This window comes from Camelus dromedarius, chromosome 8 (assembly GCF_036321535.1).
Source record: "Camelus dromedarius isolate mCamDro1 chromosome 8, mCamDro1.pat, whole genome shotgun sequence".
Taxonomy (NCBI): Eukaryota; Metazoa; Chordata; class Mammalia; order Artiodactyla; family Camelidae; genus Camelus; species Camelus dromedarius.
In genome coordinates, this window is record NC_087443.1 from 34253217 (window position 1) to 34280036 (window position 26820).

The window sequence follows — 26820 nt, forward strand, 5'->3', positions numbered from 1 at the left end:
CACACACACACACACACACAATCCCGGGGAAAATCAAAGGGCTAAGCTTTCCCCACCGCCCTACAGTCCAACCAATGCTGGCCTGGGGGAGGCTGGGCGCGGGAGGATGGAAGCGGCTGCGGCGGCGAGCGGATGCCGGAATGCAACGTTGCGGGCAGAGGGCTGGGCGGCGGCGGCGGCGGCGCCGGCGAGGGGCTCACCTTTTTGACTTGGTCATCTTTCAGCTCGGTGAAGTAATAGGCCAGGAGCTGCGCGGCGATCATGCTGGCGGTCGGGGGCGCGGGGCGGCAGGCGTAGGGCCGGCGTCTGTCCTCCGCAGCCTGGGCGAGCAGTGGTCCTCCGGCGGCTGCTCGGCGGCTCCTCCTCCTCCGGCGGCTCCTCCCCCACGACCTGGGGCGCGGCGGCAGCTCGCGCGCTCCCAGTCTCCGCGCTCCCGTCCCCGGGAGGGTGACAGCCGCCAGCCGGCCCACCTCCTCGGCGCCCATTGGCTGCCGCGCGCCTCTGCAGCGCCGGGCGGTGGCGGTGGCGGCTGGGCCGGGGCGGGGGGGCTTGGCCGCCGCTCCAGCCAGCGCCGCAAAGGGGGCGGGCGAAGCCGCGAAATCCCCCACGGCCGGGCATCTCCCTGCACGTCCCCCACGTAGGAAGCCGGCGCGGGGGCGGGAGGTTCTGTCGCGCGCGCACCGTCACGCGTGGTGGCGCCCTGCTTGGGCGGGGAGGCGCGGGGCGCGCGAGGAGGCACAGCTGGGCCTGGCTTGCTGTTGAACTGGGCAGCCTAGAAGGGGCGGCCCCCTTCCTCGGAAACGAGGGCTCGCCCCCGGGAGTTCCGCGGAAGGGGAGACGCCGGGAAGTGGCTCGAAGAAGTGGGCGTGGAAAGCGAGCGGGGACTGTGCCGGCAGAAGCAAGATCCCGGAGGCTTCGCGGTCCTCGCACTGGGTCCCCTCACCAGCCAGCTTACGCGGGCCCAGGGGGCCGAGCGCGGGGCCCCACCTGGGTCCTCGCCGACAGGGCATCACCTCATTCCACCCCGCCCCCTTCGGCCCACCCATGCTGCGGCGCCTCCAGGCCTAATCTCCGACTGGCGGATTTGTATTGCTAAACCAAGAGCGACGCCCCACAGCGCCCGCCCCTGAGTCACCGGTTCTTGCAGCCCTCGCGAAGGGCGCACGCCAGCTGGGCGGGACTTGAGCCGCAGTCCCCAGCCTGGCCCCATCCTTCGGGCTTCCTCTTTCTTTTGGACACTCAAGCTCGCTGGAGTCTGGTGAAGAGTTTAGGTGCCCTTTCTAGGTGCCACCTTTTTCACTTCCCGAAGGAAGTTTGTCGAGCTGAGAGGAATCCCTAGGAAACCGTTCGTCTTTAAAAGCGGAAGGGGAAGTGCGGAATCATATTTATGCTGCTACTAAGACTGATGGCAACCATAAGATTCTTAGATTAATTGCTTCTGTGTGCCAAACACCACCAGGAGCTTTACTACCTTACAAGAGGACGCATAATACATAGAAGTGGTTATTACTCTGATTCAACAGGTAAGCACGTGGAGACTTACCGAAGCCATGTGTCTTGCTATACAACCAGAAAGTTGTAGATCCAGGATTAGACCTTGGATCTGTGTGTTTTCAAAGCCAGTGCTCACCCCTGGGGTTTGCTGTCCTTCAAGTTGTATATAGCCCCTCTGTCTAAATAGTCCATGATCCTGAGACCAAAGCTGCACCATGTGGTACCCTGAGATGGCCAGAGTTCAATCCCTCTACCCTAGCCTTGGATACTGGGGACCACTGACCAGGCAGAAGAAAGGTACAGTGGAATCAGGAGGGGATGGTTTAGGTCCAGAAAACCACTCAGGAACCTCAGGGGTGTGACTTTTGCTATCAACTGAAGAGGACCTCAGTTGTGGCCCTTGAGACCAGAGCCCCCACCCGTTGGTTTTATGGCTGTGGCATCCTGAATCACCTCTTTGACCCTGCTTCCCTATCTATGACATGGAGATACTAATGCCCACCCACCTCCCTTGGTTGCTGTGAAACACTACAAATAAAATACCTACTTATGCTAATACACTTAATAAATGGTAGGTATTATCATAAGATTGACTGGGAAGCTGATGAGGTTTACACTTCAGGGCTTCTTGCTTGCATTCCCCAGATTCTGGGCCCTGAGAAGGCCTAGCAATTTTATATTTGCAGTTTTGAATTATTTCCCAAAGAGGTTCCCCCAAATTATTTAAGCTTCAAGTCGCACAGAACCTGGATCTGCCCCCAGATAGTATCATCATAAACCAGGAACAGAGAGGTTTTCTGGCATCCATCAAACACACTACCTACAAGGCCATAAAGCAAAATTGGGTGAATGGGAACGATTTGGTTGTTCTCAAGTGTCATTTGAGTCCTGCAGATGTGATTCTGCCAGACTTACAAGGATCAAGAGCTGTGCTTTGTTAATTGCTCTGTCTCCCACACTCAGCACAGGGCCTGACACTTGAAGGCGGACTTAGCCCAGTGCAGTGATCAGGAGCATATATACCCCTTAACCCAGGCCCGGCTAGCATCATCACCAAGCCCCCATTATGATTGAGATACATTATCTGAGCTGGAGCCAGGGGAGAAGCTTACACTACCAATAGCAAGGCTACCCTGAGATGTTCTGTTTGCAGGCAAGGAGGCTGCCAATGCTTTCTCTTTCCTGGCCTTTGAGGAATTGTTTCTCAAGGTGACTCCTCCCCACCTATTGAACGCAGCCATGCCCCAAGGCCTAAGTATCTTTAGGCCTGCCCCGCTGCATCCTCCCAACCCTCAGTCCTCATCAGCCCATGCCAGAAATATTACAACAGTCCTAGCTGTCCTTCCTGATTCCTGGCTTCCTGCCATCCAAGTCATTCTGAGGCCTCGGCCACATTATTCCTGCTAAAAAGCAGCCTGATTACATCATAACCCTGCCCCGAATCCCTTGATAGCCCCCTCCTTCCTGATGAAGCTAGTTTAAACATCTCCGCCTGGTGTCTGAGGCATTCTGTAATCCGTCTCCATTCTTCCCCACTTATCTCCTCCTCTACAGCGAGGCCACTGCCCACTGTCCTTCACCCACACCAAGTCCATCCTGTTTGAGCTCATATTTCCTTGCTTGCTCATCCCTCTCTACTCGCCTCCTCCTGACCAGAGTCCCTCTCGCCGAAGGCCCAGCTCTCTTGCCCTCCCCATAACACCCTCCCTGACCATGGCTACTCACTCAAATGACACTTGAGAACAACCAAATTGTTCCCATTCACCCAATTTTGCTTTATGGCCATGTAGGTAGTGTGTCTGATGGATGCCGGAAAACCTCTCTGTTCCTGGTTCATAATGATACTATCTGGGGGGAGTCTCCCAGGCCTCAGCCGCTCCAAAGAACAGACTCGGACTGTGCTCAGAGTCCATCTAGATCTAGAACAAGACTCTTCTTTACAGACTAGGAAGCTGAGAGGCAGCATGTGGGCCATCTTGCCGAGTGTCCGGCTGTGGTGGAATTTGGGATTCAGACCCAGTTCTAATGCCCACCCAGTGCTCTGTCCATCCTTCCCCACCACCTCGCCGCAGCCTGGGTCTCAGATAAGTAACACTGAGTCATGACAGTCTGCCTGATATTGACTGTCTTCTAGGGGGCGGCCTTATCTGCCCCAATCAGACAGCTTTCTGAGGCCAGAGCCCATGCTGTGTCCCCCACTGGGCTCAGAACTGGGCCTCATCCCCTCTCTGTCATGCCAGTTATCACCCCTTGCACTTCTTTATTATTCCACCTCTTCTGTGCTGTCATGTAGCTCGTGGACCCCAGCCAAGCCCCTCTGCTGATTACTCCCTGGACCCTAAGGAAGAGCAGCAAAGACCTGGACCATGGGAAGTATAGTTCCACAGGTCTCCGTGCATCTTCTCGATGGTCCACCACTATCCCAGAAGTCCCCTGGGTTTCTCTGTTCATTAACTGGGCTTCCTTGTGTGCAAGTTTGGCTGGGGGTGGAAGGTCAGACAGTGCCTGGCTGCCAACCCACCAAACACACCTGCTGGTAAGAGAATGCAGGCTACAGCTAAGTCAGAATGTAACAATTCACGTGGGACCCAAGGCATTAGGAATGTTAATCCAAAATTTCTCTGCAGTGGATCAAAGCTGTACCCCAGCACCTGGCAGCGCACACTTGTAACAGCTGTGCTTGCATAATGTTGACCGTTTACAGAGTAGTTTCTCATTTATTGCCTCATTTCTCCTGATAACGGGCTGGTGAGGCTAGAAGGGCAAATATCATTATCCCCACTTAATCAATCAGTGAGGGTTGTGGAGTTTCTAGAGCTTGTTTAAGATCTTAAAGAGAAAGTGAATAAGAAAAATTAAGGCCAGTGCCCACACCAGGGCAGTATCTTGGCATCCTGACACAGTGGGGGGCCCTGTGGTGCACAGCACATTCTGAAAAGAAGAACCAGGAAAGGAGCATGACCCAGCATTTCTACTATTTAGATTTTTGACTTTCAACCTGGCTGCACAAAAGAATCACCCAGAGAGCTTTTACAAATGTTGATGCCCAGGCCCCAGCCCTGGAGGTGATGGCTGAGTTGATCTGGAATGTAGTACAAACATCCTTTTAAAAGTTCCCCAGCAGGGTTGGGGTATAGCTCAGTGGTAGAGCGTACACTTAGCACGCGTGAGGTTCTGGGTTCAATTCCCAGTACCTCTATTTAAAAAAAAAGTTCCCCAGGTGAGTCCTGTATATAACCAGGAATGAGAATGACTGATTTAGACCCTGACTTTCTACGGTAGTATTTTTAGCAGTCTCTTTTTGATGCTGCCAGTGGTGGTTCCTTCAGGGTCCTAGTGGCTCTGCAGATCCAGAGCACACTGGGATGGAAGTTCATTGTGACTTTCTCATCAACTTTGCAGACAGTTCTGCTTCCTGCGTGAGAAGGCTGGTAAGGAGTGGCTGAGGTTATAAAATCACATTCTCAGCCTGCCTCCATCCTTCTCTCATTTGCCCAAAGTTCTGCCCTCCAAAAGCATCATAACCAAGGTTATAAACTGGCAACCACCTGGCTAAAACATCCTATTTGGCTCACCTAATGTTTTATAAATATGAGCTAACACTTAAAAATTGGGAGATTTCATTTTAAAATCCAAGTTTCTGGCACCTAAGGTCTAGCCACCCAGGGCCCATGTTATCACGGGCAACAATCAGCTAACAGTGAGCACCACTGCCCCCTTCGAACAAGGCAGGGGTGCTGCAGCTCCCCCCAGGCCCCACCCAGCCCACCTGGTCACTGGTGCACATGGCTGTAGGTATTTAAACTTTCAACTGGTAATTGGAATTTACAGGCCGGAGGCCTCAGGTATCAGGGCTGGAACTGAGATGAGGCAAGAGAGGCTTTGCACGCATATCTTGCACCTGAGGCACCTCTCTTGCTTCACCCAAGTCCCAATCCTCTCAGGTATCATTAAAGTCCCTGCCTGCCTGCCCCTTGCTCAACCCTGACCTATTTACCTGGCTCAGAAAGGGCCTGACCCACCCCGCCCGCCCCCCCCACCACCACCAAGAGACACCTTGCTCAGTCTCTTCTCAAGAAGGATTCTGTTCCCCTTTGGGGATGACAGCCCCTCAGGGAAGCCAAGGAAAGCCTGGTCCAACCCTGTCACTTCCTGGACATCTCATCCTCACTCCATTGCCTCTGAACCTGACAAGCCTCCTGTGCAAAAAGAATAATGCTTGGAAGAAGAAGGGTTAACCAGACTGCTGAGGCCTGCCTGGCTTCAGCCCTGCTCCTTATCTGAGGCCAGCTATTTCCCCAAAGAAAACCAGTATCTTGTTGGAACAGAGCAATCTTAAATCACTCTACTGGTTACCCTGAGTTTCCTAGGATAGTTCTCCCCAGTGCCCACACACATCTGTCCTCACCAGTCCAACCAAAGGTCCTCAGTGCTGCCCCTTAGTATCGGCTCCAAAACAGAGAGAGAAATACTCACGTAGGAGAGTCCAGGTCAGTACCTCGGTGGGGCTCCTAGGCTGCGGGATTTCACAGACCAGCAAATTAAACATACAAACAAAACCTAGGCACTGACTTTTCATTTTGCTAAGAGAGGATTTTTTTAATCATAATTTCCATCTCCTGCCACCATAATTTCCTAAAGGAAAAGATGTTTAACCCAGAGAAGCAAAAATAAGAGTAGCTTTTTAAACTAAATACCTTTGGTTTTATAATCATAGTAGTACTTAGGTAGAACTTAGTACATACCAGGTATTGTTCTAAATTCTTAACTTATATTAGCCTGCGTGACCCACGGAACAACCCAATGAGGTAAATACTAATTTTATCCCCATTTTATAGATGAGAACACTGAGTCACAAGGAGATTAAGTGACTTCTCCAAAGTCACATGGCTACTGATGGAAGAGCTAGGATCTGAGCCCAGGTAGTCAGGCTCAGGATTACCCTGCTGCTCTGACAAGGTGGGATATTCATTAACCATGTTGTCCTTATTTCCAGATGGGTCAAAGGACCTGAGTTTGGGAACTTCTCCCCTAATGTACCAAGCTATTCTTGGTTAACTTGTAAAACATGGCATGTGGATCCTGGCCCTGCAGAGCCCTCCTGTAAAGGGCATTCTCAAACCAAGTGGTGAGGCCAGTCCCCATAACAGAGTGGGGAGCTATAAGGGATGGAAGCACTTGCCCTTCCCAGTGGGTGGGGGTGGGGGCGTCTAGTTTGGTCAGTTCACCTGAGCTGGCTGAGTGTTCCCACCTCTTTCAGTCTTCTGTGGCGCCAGGCCAGTATGCCCTACTCCAAGAATCACTCTCAAGGGCACCAGCCCCCACCTCTCCCTTGAGCTCCAGACCCATATTTCCAATTGCCTGTAAACATCAACTCCTAGATCCTATGGGCACCTGAAATTCAATTTGTTCCCCATCACAGTCATTTCTTCTTCAATTTACTTTCTTCTCGATTCCCCGACTTGTCATTTACTCACTCAACAAATATTTGAGAAGCACTTAATGTGCCCAGCACTTCCTAGTTCACTGGAAATGTGCAGGTAAGCAAGACAGAGTCCCTGCCCACATTCTGTAGGGAGAGACAGACAGTAAACAAATCACAAATTAAATGTACCTTACGTCGGATGCTAGGAGGAAAAATACAGCAGCGTGTAGGCAACACGGCTACACCCTACAACTGCCATTTCCCCTTTGTCCTAATTAATAAATACTCTAAGTTTAAACTGAATCTGGGCCCCCCAGAATAAAGACTAGCCTTCCCTGCAATTATGTGGCCGTGGGACCAAGTTCTGGCCAGAGAGTGAAGCCGGGTACCCCTAAAACCGAGTTCCCCTGCAGAGTTTATTATTAACTTTTCTACCCAAACTTTATTCTCTTTCTTGTCCTGTACCTGTTCCCCTAAGGATTGAGGAATATAAAGAAAAGAGGGGACTGAAACTGAGCAGGACCCTGCAGGGCTTTCCCAGACACAAGCCCCTGCATGTTCCCCCTCCTTGTTTGGCCATCCCTGAGCTCCAGAGAGCAGACTCAGGCAGCTAATGATTAGAACTACAGTCTCCTGAAGGGACACAGATCACGATCTGAGGCAAATGCGTATCTTTGAGTGGTTCTGCAGAAACTACCAGAGGAGGACAGTAACTACATACTGACCACTCGGGCATGTGCACATAGACTCTAGACTGGTTGGAACCAGAAGGCTGATGAATACAATTCCTGAAACGTCACCCTGTTACTTCACCACCAACCAATCAGAAGAATGTCCAGTAGTTGATCACACACCCTGCAACTGTCACCCCTAATGTTCAAAAACCCTTGATAGAAAGCCACTGGGGAGCTCAGGTCTTGAGCATGGGCTGCTCCTTGGTGCCCCACAGTAAACGCTGTACTTCATTCACTACAACCCAGTGTCAGTATTAGCGAGGGGGGCAGGAGGGCCCAAGTACGATTCGGTAACAAGAGGAAAGTGACAGTGTCTCATGGTAGCTTCCGGGAGCCATCCCTAAGATTGTGCAGCTTTCCCTCTGCCATTCCTCCTCCCTCCCTCCTGCTGCATGAAGTATAGACGATGGGCTGGCGATCCAGGAACCGTCTTGTTTATGAGATAACCTTGGGAATGGCAGCCACACAAAACCACAGAATAAACTAGAAAGAGCTTGCATCCCTGTCACCAAGGTGCTCTATATCAGCCCCACATTGACTACCTCCAGATTTCTACAGCCTGAGAGAAAAATGAAATTCCAATGTGTTAACCCAAGTGCTGTTTTGAGGTTTTCCATTACTACCAGCCAACTGTAATCCTAACTGAGCATATAAGTATCATTTCAGATAGGATGGATAGGGGAGGCCTCTCTGAGGATGTGACATTTAAGCAGAAACCAGAAAAAAAGGAAGGAGCATGCCATGCCCATGTCTCCTCTTCTCTCCTGGGAAAAGAGTATTCCAGGCAGACCCATCTCCCTGCACCCAAGCTAGAAACCTGACCATCTTTGAGCTCTCCCCCCAAATGCCCCACATCTACTCTGTCACCAAACATATATAGGTATCTATACCTGTATATGCCTTGAGAGCAAACACAACAGAACAAATTAAACTCTCTTGAATCAGTCCTCTCCTGCCCATTTGTTCTGCTAGAACAGGACTATAGTGGTTGAATGGTGCACCCGCCCCCTCACTGAAAGATATGTCCTAACCCCGACAACCTGTGAATGTGACCTAATTTGGAAAAAGGGTCTTCTTATGTAATCTCAAGATCCTTAACTTAGATAAGATCATCCTGGATTACTGGTGGGCCCTAAATCCAAGGACTGTCCTGATTAAGAGGCAGAAGAGAAGACATAGGGAAGGAAAAGGAAAATGCAGAGTGAAGACAGAGAGAGATTAGAGAGGGGTTTGCAGCCACAAGTCAAGGAATGCCTGGAGCCCCCAGGAGTGCAAGAAGTTCCCTAGTGCCTGTGGCAGGAGCACGGCCCTGCTGACACCTTGGTTTTAGACTTCTGGCCTTCAGAACTGTAAGATATCATATTTCTGTTATTTTAAGCCACCACATTTGCGGTAATTTGTTATGGTGGCCCTAGGAAACTAATACAAAAATAGCACAGTATCTACTCTCTCCTCACCCCAGGCTACAGAGCTTGTAATAAAAATGTTTTGCTCATACATCAAATAATATATCCCAATATCTCAATAATATGTATATTTATTTACAACTATCAATGCATACTACTGTACTAATATGTTAGGTTTGTTATAAAACACACCTAAATGTTTATGTTAGACATGAAAACGGATGAGATAGATAGGAATGTAAAATGATACAATTACTTTGGAACTGTTTGGCTGTTTCTAACGAAATTCAGTATATGCCTACCCCATGACCCAGGAATTCCATTCCTGGGTATTTATCCAAAAGAAATGAAAGCATATGTTCCTACAAAGCTTTGTACACAAATGTTCATAGCACTTTATTAGCAATAGCCAAAACTAGAAACAACCCAAATGTCCACAAGCAAGTGAGTGGATAAACAAACTGTCGTATATCCATACTTCATACTTCTCAGCTATGAAAAAAGGACTGCTTTTTAAGGGGTAAAAATTTAATGCGATAAAATTCACACACCATATAATTCACCTAAAGTGTGCAATTCAATGATATTTACTACAATCGCAGAGTTGTGAGGTACTCACCACAATCAATTTTAGAATATTTTCATCATCCCAAACAGAAACCCCATACCTATCAGCTGCCACTTCTCACCCAAACTCCCACACACCCCAGCCCTGGGCAACCACTGCTCTATTTTCTGTCTCTACAGGTTTGCATATTCTGCACACTTCACATAAATGGAATGATACAATCTGTGATCTTTGGTGACTGGCTTCTTTCATTTAGCATAATGTTTCTAGGGCTCACTCATGTTGTAGTACATACTTCAGTCTTTTTTATTTCTGAGTAATATTTCATTGTGTGGATATATCACAGTTTGCTTATTCAGTTATAAGTTGATAGACACCTGGTTGTTTCCACTTTGGGGGTTCTTTTGGTATTGTATTAGTTTACGAGGCTTGCCATAATGAAATACCACAGACTAGATGGCTTAAGCAACAGATTTTTTTTTTAATTTAAATATAATTCTTGTATTTGTTAGTTTCCATCTCAAGTGAGGAAGAGAAACACAGCTCCTGGTCTTGGGTGCAAGGCTGGTTTCCCTTAAGCTATATCAGGAGTGTTCACTTAATGAGCCACAAAGTCACTTTACCAAAAGGTGGCCCTAGGCCTATTCAGTTGCCATATTGACTAAAAGTTTTTTGGGTTTTTGGTGTTTTTTTTAAGCAATAGAAATTTATTTTCTTACAATTCTGGAGGCTAGAAGTTCAAGATCTTGCCACTGCCAGACAGAACACAATTTAATCTCATGACACCTCAGCCTAAAGATCTTTTAGACCCTGTCGAGAGGGTTGCCTAACCAGACATCCAATGTCAGCCCTACCCAACTTCATCAGCCTGCCCTCCTGTCTTCCTCACTGGCATCACACCAGTCAGCCTCTCCAGGCTGCTTCCTCCCTTCCTCCCTCCCTTCCTCCCTTCCTCTCTCTCTCTCTTTCTTTCTTTCTTTCTTCTTCTTTCTTTCTAATTGAAGTATAGTTAGTTACAATGTGTCAATTTCTAGTGTACAGCATAATGTCCCAGCCTTGCATATATATACATATATTTGTTTTCATATTCTTTTGCATTAAAGATCATTACAAGATATTGAATATAGTTCCCTGGGTATACAGAGAAATTTGATTTTTTTAAACATTTTTTTATTGAGTTATAGTCATTTTACAATGTTGTGTCAAGAGAAATTTGATTTTTATCTATTTTTATATGTAGTGGTTATCTCCAGGTTTCTTTCCATCCTTCACAGGCTTTGCTCTCTCTGCTTAGAAAGTCCTTCCTGGCCTTATAAAGTCCTTCTTCAACCAAGAGCCTCAGCAAATCTCACCTCTTCTATCCAAACTTCCTTCTCACCCCAGACAGAGCTGATTCCTCTCTCATCTGGCTCTTAAGGCACATGTCACCCTAAGTTGTAACTTTTTTCTTTTTTGCATATTGAGCTTCACTTCTCAGCTGTAAGTCCTCAGAGGCTGGAGACCCTTATTCTTTTTTGAAAGATCAAGAATATCGCTGTTCAATCAGTGGGATGAGGATCAGGGCAGAGGTAGCTGTGAATGCAGACTCAGCCTTGAGCCTCACCTGGGACCAGATAATGGACCCAGATGCAGAAGTCAAAAGTTACTGTACTTTTCTCCCAGCAAGTTGGCTCTTAAAGAGCATGAAGCAACCCACCTAAGCTCCACTCTCCTGCAATTTTAAAGACACAGTAAAGTACCAGTTTAGGGAATGGGAGGGAGGGTGGGGGGGCCATCACAAATTCTGTTTTGGAACTATATGGGAAATGCCATTAGGAAGATCTGAAACTTGTCCATGTTCCAGTGCAGAAGGGATGGGCGCCGAGTTCCTGGCATGCCTGTTCCTGCACGTTGGAAAAGACATTCCCTCTCCCAGAGTCTCTCCCGCATGCCACGCAGCTGCAAGGCAGGAGGGCCCTGTGTTTAGCTCTGACACCTTGCATTTTGCTTCCAAGAAAGGTCTAAGAAGGGAGCCTGGTAACAAAGGCCCCTCAGAAAGTCCCTGCCCTGTAGTGGTGGCTGGGCCCAGCAGGAGCAGTTAGGGGTAAGTCCTCACCCCAGGAACCCACTGCAGGGCTGCTTGGCTCACTAACACCATGATCAGAATTCCCAAAGAGAATCGCCACACAATATGTCTCTTTTACAGAAAATGTTACAGAAGGAAATGGAAAGAACATTTAGGTTTCTTACCTTACTTTCAGTAAGCGGGGGCTGGATTGGCTTTTCAGCTGCTATACCCTTAAAGACAGACAAGACAAAATAAGGTGTTATAAAAGCATCTTAGCAACTTGCATTCACAACATATTGGTGCTTATAATTAACCAATAACACTCAGAAAGTAAAAGTAATTACAGGTGACCTTGAAATAGCTAACCAAATTTTACCATGATTAATGATCCTCTGGATGAAATGCACAGAGCTCAGAAATGTCTGATCCTCAAATTTATTCACATCAACATTTATTAGGTGCTTACGAATGTGCCAGGCACTGTGCCAGGAGGTAGAGATTCAAAGACGAAAAACAACAGTGGCTCTGTCCTCAGGGAGCCCACAGTCCACCAGAGAAAACAGATGTGTCAATCAACAACGAAAGCGCAGCGCTGGCCAAGCCGCTGCAGAGGCATGTAGGGTTGCTGTGGGAGCACAGGGGTCTGTCCTTGCTGAACAACTGGCCCTACTTTGTCCCCAAGACTGTAGAATGAAGTGCTTCCCAGATGAGCATGGAAGGAACCGTCCTCAGTTAGCATCCCACCCTTCCATAACCCTCTGACAACTTCCCATGCCTCACAGGTCTTGGGAGCAGCTACCAATCAAGAGAGAGACCCACGTGGATTTCTTCATGATGGCAGCTGAAGGGATAAGGTGGGTGTACTAAATTGTTTGCAAGAAACAGCCACCACAGTTCACCTCTCGGCTCTGTACCCATGCTCTCATGTCTCTTCCCACAGTGACTCTGGGATGGGCTGTGTGACTTGCTTTGGCCAGTAGGACAGTAGCAACATGACGCAAGCGGTGGCTTGAAAAGCGCTTGTGCTGGAGCTTGCCCTCTCTTGCTGCTCCTAGGACCCGTTCTCGGTGGGTGTGAAGGAAGGGAACTCAGAGCGACAGAGTGCAAGAGGAAAGCCCACGCTACAAGGAGGGTGAATGAGGTCTCTAGAAGGTGGCATAGCAGCCCAGAGACATGCAGCCAGTCCCTGTAAGAATCCTGGGTAACCCATGCATCCTCCCTGTTGGGCAGTCACTACTATTCAGTACGTCTTGTCTTGCCTCACATAGAGCAGGTGCTCAATACATGTTTGCTGTTCATGAACTTAAGAGACATGCCCTCTTCTAAGCAGGCCCCAAATCAAAGACGCCCCATAGAAATCATGGTCCTAGGGAAGCTAGGAAAGCAAGAAAAGGCATCAAGTAACGAGGACAATCCAGGCGAGTTTTCCACATGCCCAAGGCTCAAACAGTCTAGGTCTTACACTGATACCAATGAAAGCAAACTTCTTGCTTAAAGTGCTCTAACGAAACCTCAGTGGCAGGTCTACATGAGAATCTGGAGTAGGGCACAGTGAAAAATGCTGTCTGGGTAACCCACAGCGAAAAAAAATGTGACAATGAATATATGTATGTTCATGTATAACTGAAAAATTGTGCTCTACACTGGAATTTGACACAACATTGTAAAATGACTATAACTCAATAAAAAGAACTGTTAAAAAAAGATGCTGCCTGGGACTTGGAATAGCCTGGGAGACCAGGAGAAAGAAACTGAATGGACCATATAATTTTGGGTCCTTCCTTAGATTCAGAGTAGCAATTCAACATCCAGAGCACACCATTTCTAAGCTTGGAACAACTTGAAATATAACTGTCCTAAGGAAGTTACAGTCAGAGTGGCAAGCTTTGCCCTGAGCCTTGAGTTTGACGGAGGTAGAAAGAGCACAGGCTTGGAGTCAGACATCTGAGTTTCTGTCCTGGATCTGCCACTGACCAGCTGTGCAAAATTAGGCAAGTAATTTAACCTCACGAAGCCTCAGTTTCCTCATCTGTAAAATCGGAATGATACCTACTTTGTTGGGCCTTTGTGAAAATTAAAGGAGACAATGTAAAGGGCAGGGGCCAGCACAGGGCACTGCTCATGAAGTGTTAGCAGCAGCAGGAAAGATCATGGACTTATACGGAGGCAAAGGGCAACGGTTCCAGCTTACCCCTGCTGCTTGAGATTTCCAACTTCTTGGTTTTCAGCTTGTGTCTGAGACCCAAAGTCGGTGTTCCTCTCTCTGGACCCCCAGGTAAAACAGAGGACCAGCCCTAGACCCACAGATTGACCCTAAACTCCAAGTGCCAGTGCCCAAGCCTGCTGACTGCCACGTGGCGCCTGTGACACTGGCTGCTTTGTGCCACCTCTCCGAGGCTGGTGGCCTGTTTTAAATGCTCAGTGGCATTCTGCCTGGGGCTGGCAAAGCTGGGCAGGGGCACAGGAAGGGGACAGTGGGGACCAAGAGAGATGGCAATGACATTCCAGACAAACCTCCTAGTTCGGAGGGACTCCTCCTTCCCCAGAGCTGGCAAAACTTGTCTCACCATGGTTGTGGAATAAAGGAGGAAAAGAGAAGGGTGAGGCGTCAGAGGTTCAGGACCCACAGAAAGTCCCACTATATCCAAATAGGTGCCTTGGATTCTGCAAGAGAGACTAAGATTGAGCTTCCACTTGGGTGTTAGAAACAGGATTGAATCCAGTTCTCTCAGTGGCCTGGGGGCAGGAAGAATGTGTCTGGGCTGCACTTTGCAAAGCCCTTCTCAGAGATGATGAAAGGGGCATCTTAAACCCTGCAGGACTGAGGGGAAGTTGCACACCTCACTGCCCCCCCTCCCAGAGCCCAGGCCTCTCACCTGGAGGTCAGCGCAGATCCTCCTTGAGCTTGCACTCCCTCCCCACTTTTAGATGCTTTTTGGCAACTAATTTGAGATCCAAGAACTGACCTGGGGAGAGTCTTCACAAAGCCAACAAGCCAGGCCACAGCAGTGACTGAGATGCTGTTCTGAGAGAGTTTCTATCCCCAGGGCACTGGCCCTGCATTTGTTATTGGGCTTAAACCCCACTGGGCCTCAATTTCCCAAACTGTAAAAAGGGAGCAATTGTAGTCTTTGCTCCAGGGGGGCCATCTGCAGCACAGGTTAATTTAAAATGAGCCAGCTACTCAGAAGAATATAACTTATCCTGTAAACATTTTCCAGGGTGTGTTTCAGCATCCAGGGGAGAAGCAAAGCTCTCCGTAAGAGGCAAGAATGGATTTCTGCTTTTACCTGGCAACGTAAAATCTGGCCAAGGGAGGCTTCACTTCGAGAGAAAAAGCCATGCTCCCGTTTTCATCACACATTCATGACTTTGCAGCATGACTGTCTAAGAAGTGATCAACCAGAGGCGTTACATGAATGATCTTCTGGGCTCCTGTTGGTCAGGATCTGTCAGGCCCAGGTGACAATTAAACTGCACAGAGAGTTCGTTGCTGGATCTGATGGGCTCCTGTCTTGTTTCATAACAGGTCCCTGCAGTGCTATTGGTCTGGGGCTTTCCTCCTAAAAAATGGACCCTCACTTAACACCTGCCAGGGAGAGTGGGCTGAGTGGGCAGTGGTGCACGTGACCATGTGAAGTCAGAGAAAAGCTAGAAGAGATCTTACCCATCCTCGCTGGCAGTTCTGCCCCATGGTGGGAGGACAGCGGCTATGCCCGGGGCCTTTCTTCTCTTCTGACCTCAGCAGCAGGGGCTGGGATGCCTGGAGAAAAGCAGAACCCAAAGGAGGCCACATCAGGGCCTCGTTCCTGTCCTCATCAGCTGGGAGGCTAAAGATCCAGATACTGAGGACCAGGGGCAGAGTGCAGGCCCCTGTTTCCAGAAGGATCTGTAATCCCAAGTAAAATATCATAAGGTTTCTGGCAGGATATTATTCCTGGAACCTAGTCTGCAGGTGGTGCCTCCTCTGCTTACAAAGAGGTCTGAAATATGCTGCTTTGGGGAGGAAATCAAATAGGAATGGAAAGTAGCCAAGACAATTAAAAGGTCAAAATTTCAGAAGCGTGATTTTTGTCACAGTGTCACTCTTTCCCCTGTCTAATTTAAACAGGTTAGGGAGTATCTCTGGGTAAAAGTTACTTTTCTCATTATAAAAGCAATGCACACGCATCACAAAAAAATGTTAGAAAATACAGGCAAGTAGTTTAAAACATTTAAATCAGCTTTACTCCTACAGAAATAAGCTCTATTAACATGTTGGTATCTACCCTTCCCTATATTTTTCTCCAGATAACTACATACCAATAACAACACAAAAATGGAACCCTGGTATAATTTTAGAAACTACTTTTTTCCATGGGATAATATATTATGAAAATCTTTTCATGCCGATTAATCAAGAGCTCATTTTTTATTGGTTATACTGGGAAGAGAGCTTATAATTCATATACAGAAAGGCTAACTCAAGAACCCCTAGTCAATAAATGTCAAATAGCCTAAGTCAGAATTCATAGCAATTTTATTAAGTCTCTACCATATCGTGAACAGCTTACAAATATTATGTGATTTGCCTAACGATTAGTGTGCTGCAGCAAATCCAAAAGCCTCCCTACGATTTGAGGCCTTTTCAGTTCTAAGAGGATGAGCCAAGAATCCAGGCTTCCAAACACTGGCGTAAGCTGGGCATCCAGCCACTGAATCCCAATGGCTCAGGGTTGGTGAATTCTGCCAGAATTGGTCTTGGCGGGATACCTGGCACCCCTGACACCCCAAACGTTCCCTGGCCCAGCTCAGAGACGCAAACAAAATTTGTGGGGTTGCTTTGTTATTTGTTTACCTACACAAAATTTGACTTAAAGCTCAGACTTAATTCCTCCATCTCGAGAGATTCCAGAAGAGAGAAAACACAGAACTTGGCTGTGAAATATTCTTCAGAGAACTTAAAAATGTCAGTACTTGTCTGATATTTACTCCCCCCTCTCCCATTAGAGGACACTCTCCCAGGGTGCAGGGACTTTGTGTGTCCTCAGTTGTACACACAGTAGGCACTGAATGCAGCCTCGAGGTCAGGCTGCTTGGCTTGGAGCTCTGCTCAGCCACGAAATAGCCTGGACTCTGGAAAAGTTACTTAGCCGCCCTAAACCTCAGTCTCCTCAACTGCAAAGTGGGGCTAATGACTGTAATAATAGAGCCATATAGAATGAGATGTGTGTACATAAGCAGAGCACTTAGAACAGTGCTTGGCACTAAGTATTCAAAATATACTAACTATTATCCTTATTGACTGATTAGCAAATTTACTGAAATTCAGAACAGTGTGACAGCAAAAACAGATTTTACTGAGAACCATAAATGGCTTATAATTGGAGGCACAGCCTATTTCAAGGTGGTTTAAAGCTGTGGGTCCCCCGGGAAAACATGGGACAATTGGTTGCGGTGAGGGAAGACAATAGCAGAACTTTTATTCATGACTTAAAATCTTACCCTATAACTTTTTTAGACTATTCTTTATAAAGTACACATTATTTTAGTGCATTACTAAATGTATATAATTTTTTAAATTGAGATACAATTCATATACCAAAAGATTCACCTTTTAAAATATGTATATAATTCGGTGGTTTTAGTATATTCATAAGGTTGTACAACCATCATCACTATCTAATTCATCATCCCAAAAAGAAGCCCTGTACCCTCAGCAGTCACTCCCTACTCTCTCCTCTCCCCAGCCCCTAGCAACCACTAACCTCCTTTCTTCTCTGTGGATTTGCCTATTCTAAACATTCCACATGCATGGAATCCTACATGTATATAATCTCCAAATAATTAAAATACATGCATTTGGGAATATGTTTGCAAAATTATTTTACTAATGGAGTGCATGACTGAAAAGATTTGGAGAGCCCTGGTGGGGCGTGTAAAGCCTTCTTGGTTTTATCCCAGTTCCTCTACTAGTTTGCTCTACAGATGCTCCATCAATCTGGCACTACTGAAATTCTGACCTGGCATAGTCCAAAGCAGAACATGATCTAAGCACAACATACATTTTGCTTTGTAACTTATGATTTAACTTTGTTTTTATAAAAGGATGTTCTCCTAATTATGCTGGACAGGCTAACAGTTAAAAGAGTAATGCAGCCTGGGACCTGAGTTCGATCCTTGCTCTGCCACCTACTGAACTTCTCTGAGCCTAAGTTTCCTTGTCTGTAAAGTGGGGATAATAACAGGTGAGAATTAATTGTCTTTTCCTTTTTTGCATTAGAATTTGGCCTTAGATTCATGTTCTAGCTCTGTTCCCCTGCTTACTTGGTGGGGGCCAAAAGTATCTCTGAGCAACATGTCATGATAAAGATGATTCTTGCTTGGTAGATTGCTTCTGAGTTGGAAGAACTGTAAATACTAAATGAAACGCCATAGCTTTGGGCTTCCATGAGAGAGGTGACTCTTGTCCCCTACAGGAACCCTGGAAGATGCTCCTATGGAGTTGTTTTTTGTTGTTGTTGTTTGTTTTTTGCGGGGAGGGAGGTAATGAAGCTTATTTATTTATTTATGGAGATACTGGGGATTGAACCCAGGACATTGTACATGCTAAGCACATGCTCTACAAATTGAGCTATACCCTCCCCTTCTATGGAGTTGTTACAAGAGACTCTGGGACAGGAGGATTTTTAAGCCAGAAGGAATCTTGCACCTGCCCAGTGAGATCTTGTTTCCTCCCATCTGTGGATTGCTGCACGGACTCCCTCAAGAAAGGAGCACCCAGACTTGCCCAGCCGGTGAGCTGTGGTTCCTGTCTTACAGCCTTGCACGCAGAATGGGGCCAAGTGTGGCTGCAACAGTCTTTGAATTTGAAGGTTTAGCTGAGTCTAGGAACACTCCTGATAGGTGTGGCAGATTAGGTAATGCCGAGAGCCTAGCATGCAGTAAGTACTTAATAAGCAGCAACTGCAAGTACTAAATAAATGGCTATTATTGTTATTATTAATGTTTTATTTTATCTACCCTTACCAACTCATAGTGGGCAAGAGATTCCAACCCTGAGAAGCCCAGGTTGGAGTATCAGGCTGCCAGATACAGCCCCATTATGAAACACGAGAACACACCTCTCTGTAATTCTCAAAGGAGAAATTACACAAATGTCCATTGACCAAGTATTCATATAGCACCAACTGCATGCCAGTCTTAGTACTAGATGTTAGGAGCACTGTAGTGGGAAAGATGGACATGGTCTCTGCCCTTGCAGAGCTTAAAACAATTAAAGAGCAGTTATACCGTTTTGTGATGCGGAAAGAGTGAGGAACTAAATTTTGAATTATGTCAATTTAGGAATCCAAGAAGACTTCTCAGAGTAAGAATACCAACCTCCAGCCCGTGGCACAGAATCCTAGGTTGGATAAAGATTGGAGGCCTGGCACTCACCCTCTCCCCCTGCTCACTGTACATACACATGGCAGATTGTTGTAACCACGGACAGGCCTCTCTGTATCCATGCCCTTGGGTAGTTCCCATCCACAAAGGCCTAGGCTTGGCCAATGACTTTGCTTTGCCCAATTGGACAATAGCAACTGTGCCACAAGAGAAAAACTTGAAAAGTGCCTCCATACGAAGGGCTTACTCTCTCTGGCTGCTCTCAGGACCCCTGCCACTGCTGCCATGGGAAGAAGCTCCAGCTGGCCAACTGGGTGATAAGAGGCTACAACAGGGCAGAAACAGCCTTTCCAGCTGAGTCTCTTAGGCCAGCCAGTCCCCAGCCAGCCAGAAAGCTGACTGAGATGCAGGCATGAGCCTGACCGAGACTAGCACATCTGGCTCAGATCTGCAGAACCACTGTATATCGTGATTTACAATAAGAAATATGTATTTGGTCTTTGTCCCTGTTCCTGGCACCTAGCTCCTAAAACCCTTGTAATTTCCTAAGTGATAAAAGCAGCGGGAGAATCTTTTATTATAATACTTGGTCTTTTGTCCTCAAATAGCTCCAATTCCTGAAATAGCTCCAGGGTGATAAAAGGGAATGTCTTGTTATTCATAACAAGCGCCTTTCAACCACACCTGAGTCTATGTTAATAAGGATAGGATTGGTTGCCAGGGGAATCAATCCTGTGATTGGAGGGTTGGAATTTCAGCCTCCGCAGCCTCTGGCCCAACTCTGGGGAAGGGACAGGGGCTAGGGGATGAATTAATCACCAATGCTCAGTGATTTAATCAACCATGCCTGTATTTTGAGGCCTCCTTGAAAACCCAAAAGGATGGGGGTTCAGAGAGTTTCCAGTTTGGTGAACACGTGGAGGTGCTGAGAGGGAGGTGTACCCACAGAGGGCATGGAAGCTCTGCACCCCTTATCACACACCTTGCCCTATGCATCTTTTCCATCTGGCTATTCCTGAGTTGCATCTTTTTATAATAAACCGGTAGGCAACTAAGTAAACTGTTTCCCTGAGTTCTGTGAGCTGCTCCCACAAATTAATTAAACTTGAGGTGGGGGTTATGGGAAACTCCAATCTACAGTCAATTTGTCAGAAGCACAGGTGACAACCTGGATTTGTGATTGGCACCGAAGTGGGGAAGTGGGGAGATGGTCTCCTCAACCTGTGGGGTTGGTAGATGGTGTCAGAACTGAGTTAAATTATAGGACATTCTATAATTCTAGTGTCACAGAATTGCTTAGTTTGGGAAAGAAATCTCACCCATTTAGTGACCAGAAGTAAGTCATAAGGAGATACATAGGTGAAGCGTGTCTTCCTTCACAACCACCCAGCTGAGCCCAGACCAAAGTGCTGTAACACAGAATCATGAGCTTATTGTTTTAAACCACAAATCTTTGGGGTGGCTTTTTAATGGAGCAGTAGATAACTGAGCCCTCTAGGAGCAGGCTGTAGAAGGAGAGCCCTAAACTAGGAGTCAGAGAGCTGGCGCTAGTTCTGGGTCTACCAGCTGTTACCTACATGATCTCAGGGAAGATGCTTCATCCCTCCGAGTCTCAGTTGTCACTTGATAACAACTGCTCTCTTGTCTGCCTCAGTGGGTCATTGTGAAGATCACATGAATCACTTAGATCCCTCAAGGGAGCTATTAGCACTGCCTGAATGGCAGCTGGCCATAAAGAAATTTTGTTGCCCAATAATCATTAATAATGCCACAAGAAGAAAGAGTTGCATTCACAGAGCACTAACAACATTGATCGCACTTCTCACACCTTTTCTCATGTGGTCCTGGTAACACCATTCAAGGGGAATAATACAAGGGGGATAAGTTATAGATGAGGATGCTGACATTCAGAGGGGTGCTGTAACTTGCCCAAGGTCACACAGCAGGATATGGGGAGACAACCATAGGTGCAGCTCTTACAGATGCCAGAGCTTTCTTTCTTCCCACTCCATGCACAGCCTCTCTTCCAGAGCCTGTGTCATGTCATCCACCCTCCTCAAGCCTCAGCCTCCTGAATGCTGGAGTGGGTGACTCACATGCTGCCCAGCTCCAGGCCCTGCAAGGAGAGCCTACAGGAGCTGCTGAGCTGCCCACTAGCATTTAAAGCAGTTCAGCAACAGATTCCACATGCACTCTTGCCTTCCTTTCTGATACCAGGGCAGCTTCCCAAGTCTATTTCAAATACTACCCTGGATCATCAAAGCTACCTTACAGAGAATGTACTTACATCTTTCCGTTGGTATTTATTTTTTAAAGACCTCATGGGTTTGTCATATAACAAAGAAGATTACGCTATCATCCTTCTTCTGTGGCTTCCTATTTGCTGTTACCCAGGAGACTGGAGTGAGGGGAAAAAGGAACCCTCGGGACTGGCCCAGGGCACTTGCTTTGAAGGTCATTCAAAGCAGAGTTGCTTTTTGTCAAGAGACTGCTTGGCCCAGAGTTCCTGTAGAAAGTGGTGGCATTTCTACTGGCCCACAATGTTCCTTCTGCATGCACACCCTACTTCCTGCCAGGAGCTGGTATGCCCCTGTCACTTGATTCCCCTGGGAGCCCATTGGTTTTCTCTCTCTCAACTCCCTCCTCAGAATCCAAGCATCTGTGTAAGTCAAGTGTTGCCCTTCTCAAAAAGGCTGGCACAGTCACCATCATAAAACAATTTCAAAACAGGTGCTTCATCTCTTGTGTCATTTACCTGAATTAGGGATCCTAATATCCCAGCATTTTAATAACAGGAAAACCCACAATTCACTTGCATCTACTAATGGCTGCATTCCTTGTTGGTTTTCAGTCATGCTTTCTTTCTATCATTTTAGCCTCTTTGTCAGAGAGCATGAACCCCCTAATCAACTGACTTCCCATCTTTCTCTTAAGCAACTCACTTGGAGGTAATTATAATAAGTATTTATAGAGGGCATATTATTTGTCAGGCACCCTACAAATAAGTCAAGACATTAATTCACAAGAACCTCTTGTAAGTAGTAGTTCCCATTTTACAGATGAGGAAACTGAGGCTCAAAGAGGTCAAGTAACTTCCAAAGGTCACACAGCAGGTAAGTAGCAAAGCTGAAATTTGAGATCAGGCTGGCTCCAGCTCCTGCACTCTCAACCTCTGTAGGACACTTGCCCTCAACAGCAGAGCATCAGTTCAGGCATGGAAGTTAATAAGAAGAGCAAATGAGTACTTGGGGGAGAGAGGCCTTTTACAGTTTATCAAGCCATGGTGAGAGTGGAAGGGTATAGCTAGGTGGTGGAGTATGTGCTTAGCATGCATGAGATCCTGGGTTCAATCCCCAGCACCTCCATTAAAAAATAGATAAATCTAATTACCTCCCCCCAGAAAAAAATGTTTTAAAAGCTATAATGAACATCCAGGACAGCATTTCCCTTAAAAAAAAAAAAACAAAAAACAAAAAACAAAATAAAAACACTGTAGATAGCATTAGCCCAGTTTCTCTAAACAAAAAGACCTAACTGGAGTGGGTTTGGGTCCAGTTAGAAATCACTGTGTAACCCTGGGAAAGTGTTTGTCCCTCTCTGGGCCTCATCAGTCAAGTAAGTGGGTTTAAACTCCAGGATCTACCCTTTGCGACCATGAAACTTGAGTATCTCTTTATTCATCCTATTTTACAGAGAAGGACAGGAAGCTACCTAATGCAAAGGGCCGGGGAGGTTGCGGCTCGGGGAGGAGTGAGACCACCAGGGTTTGGCTGCCCACTTGCCTTGGGATGCCTTGAGACACTTCTGCTGGCTCTTCACTTGGTCTCACTTTCATCTTTCCAAAAGGACAACATATGCTGCCTTGCAACCCAACTGTAGATTCTTGGCACGAAGCAGGTGTGGGTGGGTGTGTGGCTCTTTTCTTCCTCGGGAACAATGCTCTGGGTAACAGTTCTTTATGGTTGGTTGGAGTCCTGGGAACAGAAGAGGACAAAAGATGCATTTGTCACTGTATCAAGAGTCACCAAAGGACTGGAAGGGGTAGAGCCTGCTCCAGCGTCCTGTAGAAGGAAGGGCACGGGCCCTGTTTCCAATGAAGAGGACGTTACTGAGGCCTCGTGGGCAGGGGCTGGGGCATGTGGTGCCCTTGACATTCAGATGGTGCCCTATGGTTATAAAGTTCTTTGTCCCACTAGGACCGCATAGAAACCTTGGGTTGGGGGGACAGGAATGGTGACAGTGGTGAAGAGGATGGGGAAGATGGTGATGACAATGGCAGCCCATGTACATCGAGCCCTCATACGTGCCAGGCACTGTGCTAAAGTGCACATGGGCATTGACTCCAGAAGCTTCCCAACAACATTAGGAAGTAGAAACAATTTCTTTATGCCTGGGAAGGCTGAAACTTACAGAAGCTAAGTCAGGTACTCATGGAAACACAGCAGAAGGAGAACTGGGTTTGTTTTTTTTTCTTTAAGTAATTAATTTAATTTAATTTTTTTAAATGGAGTACTAGGATTGAACCCCGGACCTCGTGCATGCTAAGTGTGCACCCTACCACTGAGCTACACCCTCCCCCGAGAGCTGAGTTTCGAACTCAAATCTCTCCCACCCTGGGGCTTTACCTTTTCTTTTTATGGGTGCAATAGCTGAGGCTTAGAGGTAGCAAATAGCTCAGAGCTAGTAAAACCAATGCAGGTTTTAAAATCTGGGGAGAAATGAAATGCCTATATTGCTGGAAAAAATAGAAAAGGTAGACCTCTGGTTGATGCCAGATGGAGCTGGGGTAGTCCTCTTGACTGTCCCAGGCCACCTCCTTCCTTCCTCATCCCTTCAATAGGCACTTCTTTCAGGACAAAAAGCCCTGTTCTTCCACCCTCTTCCATAATCCTGGGGGTGACCTTCCACTGCCCCTCCACCTAGCCACTTCACCTCTTTCCTAATGCTCTTAAATCCTGCCCTCATGAAGCGTACGGTCTCTTGGGGAGAGACAGGTTAATTAAGTCACACGAGTTACCATTACTGAGGAAGCACAGGGGCCACAGCATCTAATCCTGGGAGTGCACGGAAAGCTTCCCAGAGGAACTGACTTTGAATGTCAGACACATTGGTCTGGGCCAAGGTTTTCTTTGAGGCCCCTGAGGCTGAGAGAAATGAGCCTTGATAAAAGAACAGGAAAGAAGGATGAAGGAGGAGGATGTGCCCTAATACTTATATAATCTGGCCCCTCCAGATTTGGGCCTTACTGAGAGTAGGCTGGCTTGGGTCTCTATCCTTTGGGGCAGTGGTTTTCAAAGTGCGGTCCTAGACCAGTGGCAGCAGCGTTACCCAGGAACTTTTTAGAAATGCACATTTCTCAGGCCCTGCTGCAGACCTATCAGATTGAAAACACTGGAGACAGAGTTAACAATCTGTGTTTCCTAAACCCTCCTCGCCGTTCTGCAACCTGCAGAAGTTGAGAGCCATGCTCGAGATGCCTATAGTCAAATGGATTCACTCACTGAAAGTATAATGGGTCCTGGTCCTCTCCCACTCTCTCACACACTCCATGTGGAAGAGGAATTCATAGATGATGTTCTGAGAGTAGCCTGATAAGCTCTGTGGCCGTAGAGAGAAACGGGACAAGTTGTTTGACGGGGTTGAGGATGGGGGATAAAATACAAGGATTTTAGCAGTTCAGAGATTAATTGCTATGGGCATGAGACTCCAGGAGGTAAAAGCATATTCTCTGAGAGCTGGAAAGAACCCAGCACATCATATCCTCCTCCCAACTCCATGCAAGACAAGAGCTGGGGAGGTGGTATGTTACCCTTTTAAGTAGCCTTTTCCATTGTTGGCTGGTCATGTCTGAGGTGAAATCTGCCACCTTCTGACTTCCTTTCATTGGTCTTAGTTCTCTGGATTCTTACAAAGAAATCCTCTTTTTTTCCCATGACCTCCCAAGGATGATAATCATGCTTATCCAGGGTTCTTAGTGAAGACACAGTCACTGACCAGCCAAAATATAAAAGAAGACCCTAGACTTATAAATGCTTTTATTAAAGCAAGAATGAATATGGTAGAAACTTCAAGTACACGTGCCCTTCAGCTGGGCCAGTTGACATGAGGGCAGTTTTGTGGATTGGCCCACATTCTGGAGAATGTTAAACAAAGGTTACAAGGATCTGATTCCTAACTCTAGCCCAAGTCTCTGAAGCTCCGTAGCTCACTGACACGCTTCCCATGTCGTTTCTTTTAAGTCCTACATCCATGACTTGTCTGGTTAGGAAGAAATTTTTGGACTATATTTTTAAACTATCATTGCTTATGGATATTAACTACTTTGCAGCCAGGATCTACTTAGTTTCTGGAGGAAACAGTCCTCAGAACATGTTTCTTATGTCATTCAAAGGTTCCTCATCACATCCAACCAATTGTGTGTTCACTCACACATTCATTTAACCATTCTGCACATCTAATTCCAGTCCACCCTCCTCAGTCTACCTGCAGTTTCTTCTGTAAACTGAGAAACCTAAGACAACCCTAGACAAGTTCTGCTCCAAAGAATATGCTAACAAAAGACCCAGAGAAAACAAAATGTGGCAGAAGGTAAAAGAGCAGCCTAAACTCTCTTTCGAGCTTCCACTCTCATGCTCTCCCCATGCCCTTCACAACACGAGGAAGAGGCAGGGGGATGACTAGCCCATTTCTGGGAGAGCCAGACTGAAGCCCCGGAAGAAATACAACACCGGGACCTGCCTCCCAGCTTGGTCACCTCATCACCACTCATTACCTCCCGGGCCTGGGAAGGCTCTCTGGATACCACTCTCTGCAGATGATGTCAGTTCTTGAGTGATGATAAGAAACTTATCTTCAATCAAAACAAAAATGTCAAAAGAAACTTACTATGAAATGGGGCTCTGACACTTCTTGCATAAAGACGGTCTTTGGAGAGTCACATCGAGATAAAAGCTCACTCCTCTGAGGCTGGAATCACAGCTTCCTTATGCTGTTGATGATGTTGGGCAAAAATGTGACCACATGCTCTTAAACTGGCTTTCCACCAAACACCAGAGAGAGAGCTCATTTGCCCACCACCTCGTAACAACTGGAGCCAAATCTCTGTTTTATTTTTACCAAAAAAAAGACTCCATCCTACCACAACAGTCCATTGAATTCAAGCCTCCACACAGAGGAAGCAAAAGACTTCCTAATCTCAAGCAAAAAAATGCCAGCTATGTGCTCCCACAGGGTTCCAGTCCCCTGGAGGCGCAGGGCACCAGGGCTATCACAATAACCTCCCAGCTGATCCACAATTCAATTCTCTTTTGTGCAGAACTCCAGACACTGTCCAACAGTTCAGATCCAAGCTTCAATCCCAGGACAGTGCACCCCGTGCTCCCCCCAGAAGCATTCCTTGACCTCACAAGCAGACTCATATTCAGACAGGCTAGAACTGGGGGCCCAGAGGCTGAACACATAGTTCTGGCTCTCTTTGAGAGGAGAGATGGATTTCCAATTTGACTCAGTAAGTGCTGCCTTCTATATACCAAGCACAGGAGGCAAAGGACGTGGGTGAGTGGTGCGGAGAGGAAGGGCAGCACTATGAAGCTCTCAAAGTGCTGATAGACAGAACACAGATTAAGCACACACACCAAGGAAAAATGAGCCAAGCAGCCATGGTGTGAGCAGTAACTGCTTTACACTAAGTGCTTTAGGTGTCACAGGAAATGCCAGGTGGCTCCAAGAAGATGGATTTGACCTGGGACATTGGCTGACCTGTCTGTTTCCCTGAAAAG

General features: G+C 47.0%; 1 protein-coding gene and 2 long non-coding RNA genes across 3 annotated transcripts in view; 1 reads left to right on the forward strand and 2 right to left on the reverse strand.

Moving 5' to 3' along the window:
- The window catches only part of HK1 (hexokinase 1), a 64978-nt gene extending 64582 nt beyond the window's left edge, over positions 1 to 396 (reverse strand). The window contains exon 1 of the mRNA XM_064488107.1: positions 201 to 396. Coding sequence (XP_064344177.1) covers positions 201 to 263 — 63 coding nt within the window. The 5' untranslated portion in view covers positions 264 to 396. The remainder of the gene's footprint in view (positions 1 to 200) is intronic.
- A 144-nt stretch (positions 397 to 540) lies between these two features.
- LOC105099883 (uncharacterized) lies at positions 541 to 17522 on the forward strand. The gene is made up of 3 exons (XR_838133.3): positions 541 to 1523; positions 12457 to 12528; positions 14896 to 17522. It is a non-coding gene; the product is annotated as an uncharacterized LOC105099883 (long non-coding RNA).
- Positions 11812 to 26361, reverse strand: LOC135321822 (uncharacterized). The gene is made up of 4 exons (XR_010381936.1): positions 25928 to 26361; positions 22825 to 23016; positions 15342 to 15437; positions 11812 to 11904 (listed from the first exon to the last, which is right to left on the reverse strand). It is a non-coding gene; the product is annotated as an uncharacterized LOC135321822 (long non-coding RNA).
- Positions 26362 to 26820: the final 459 nt, after the last annotated feature.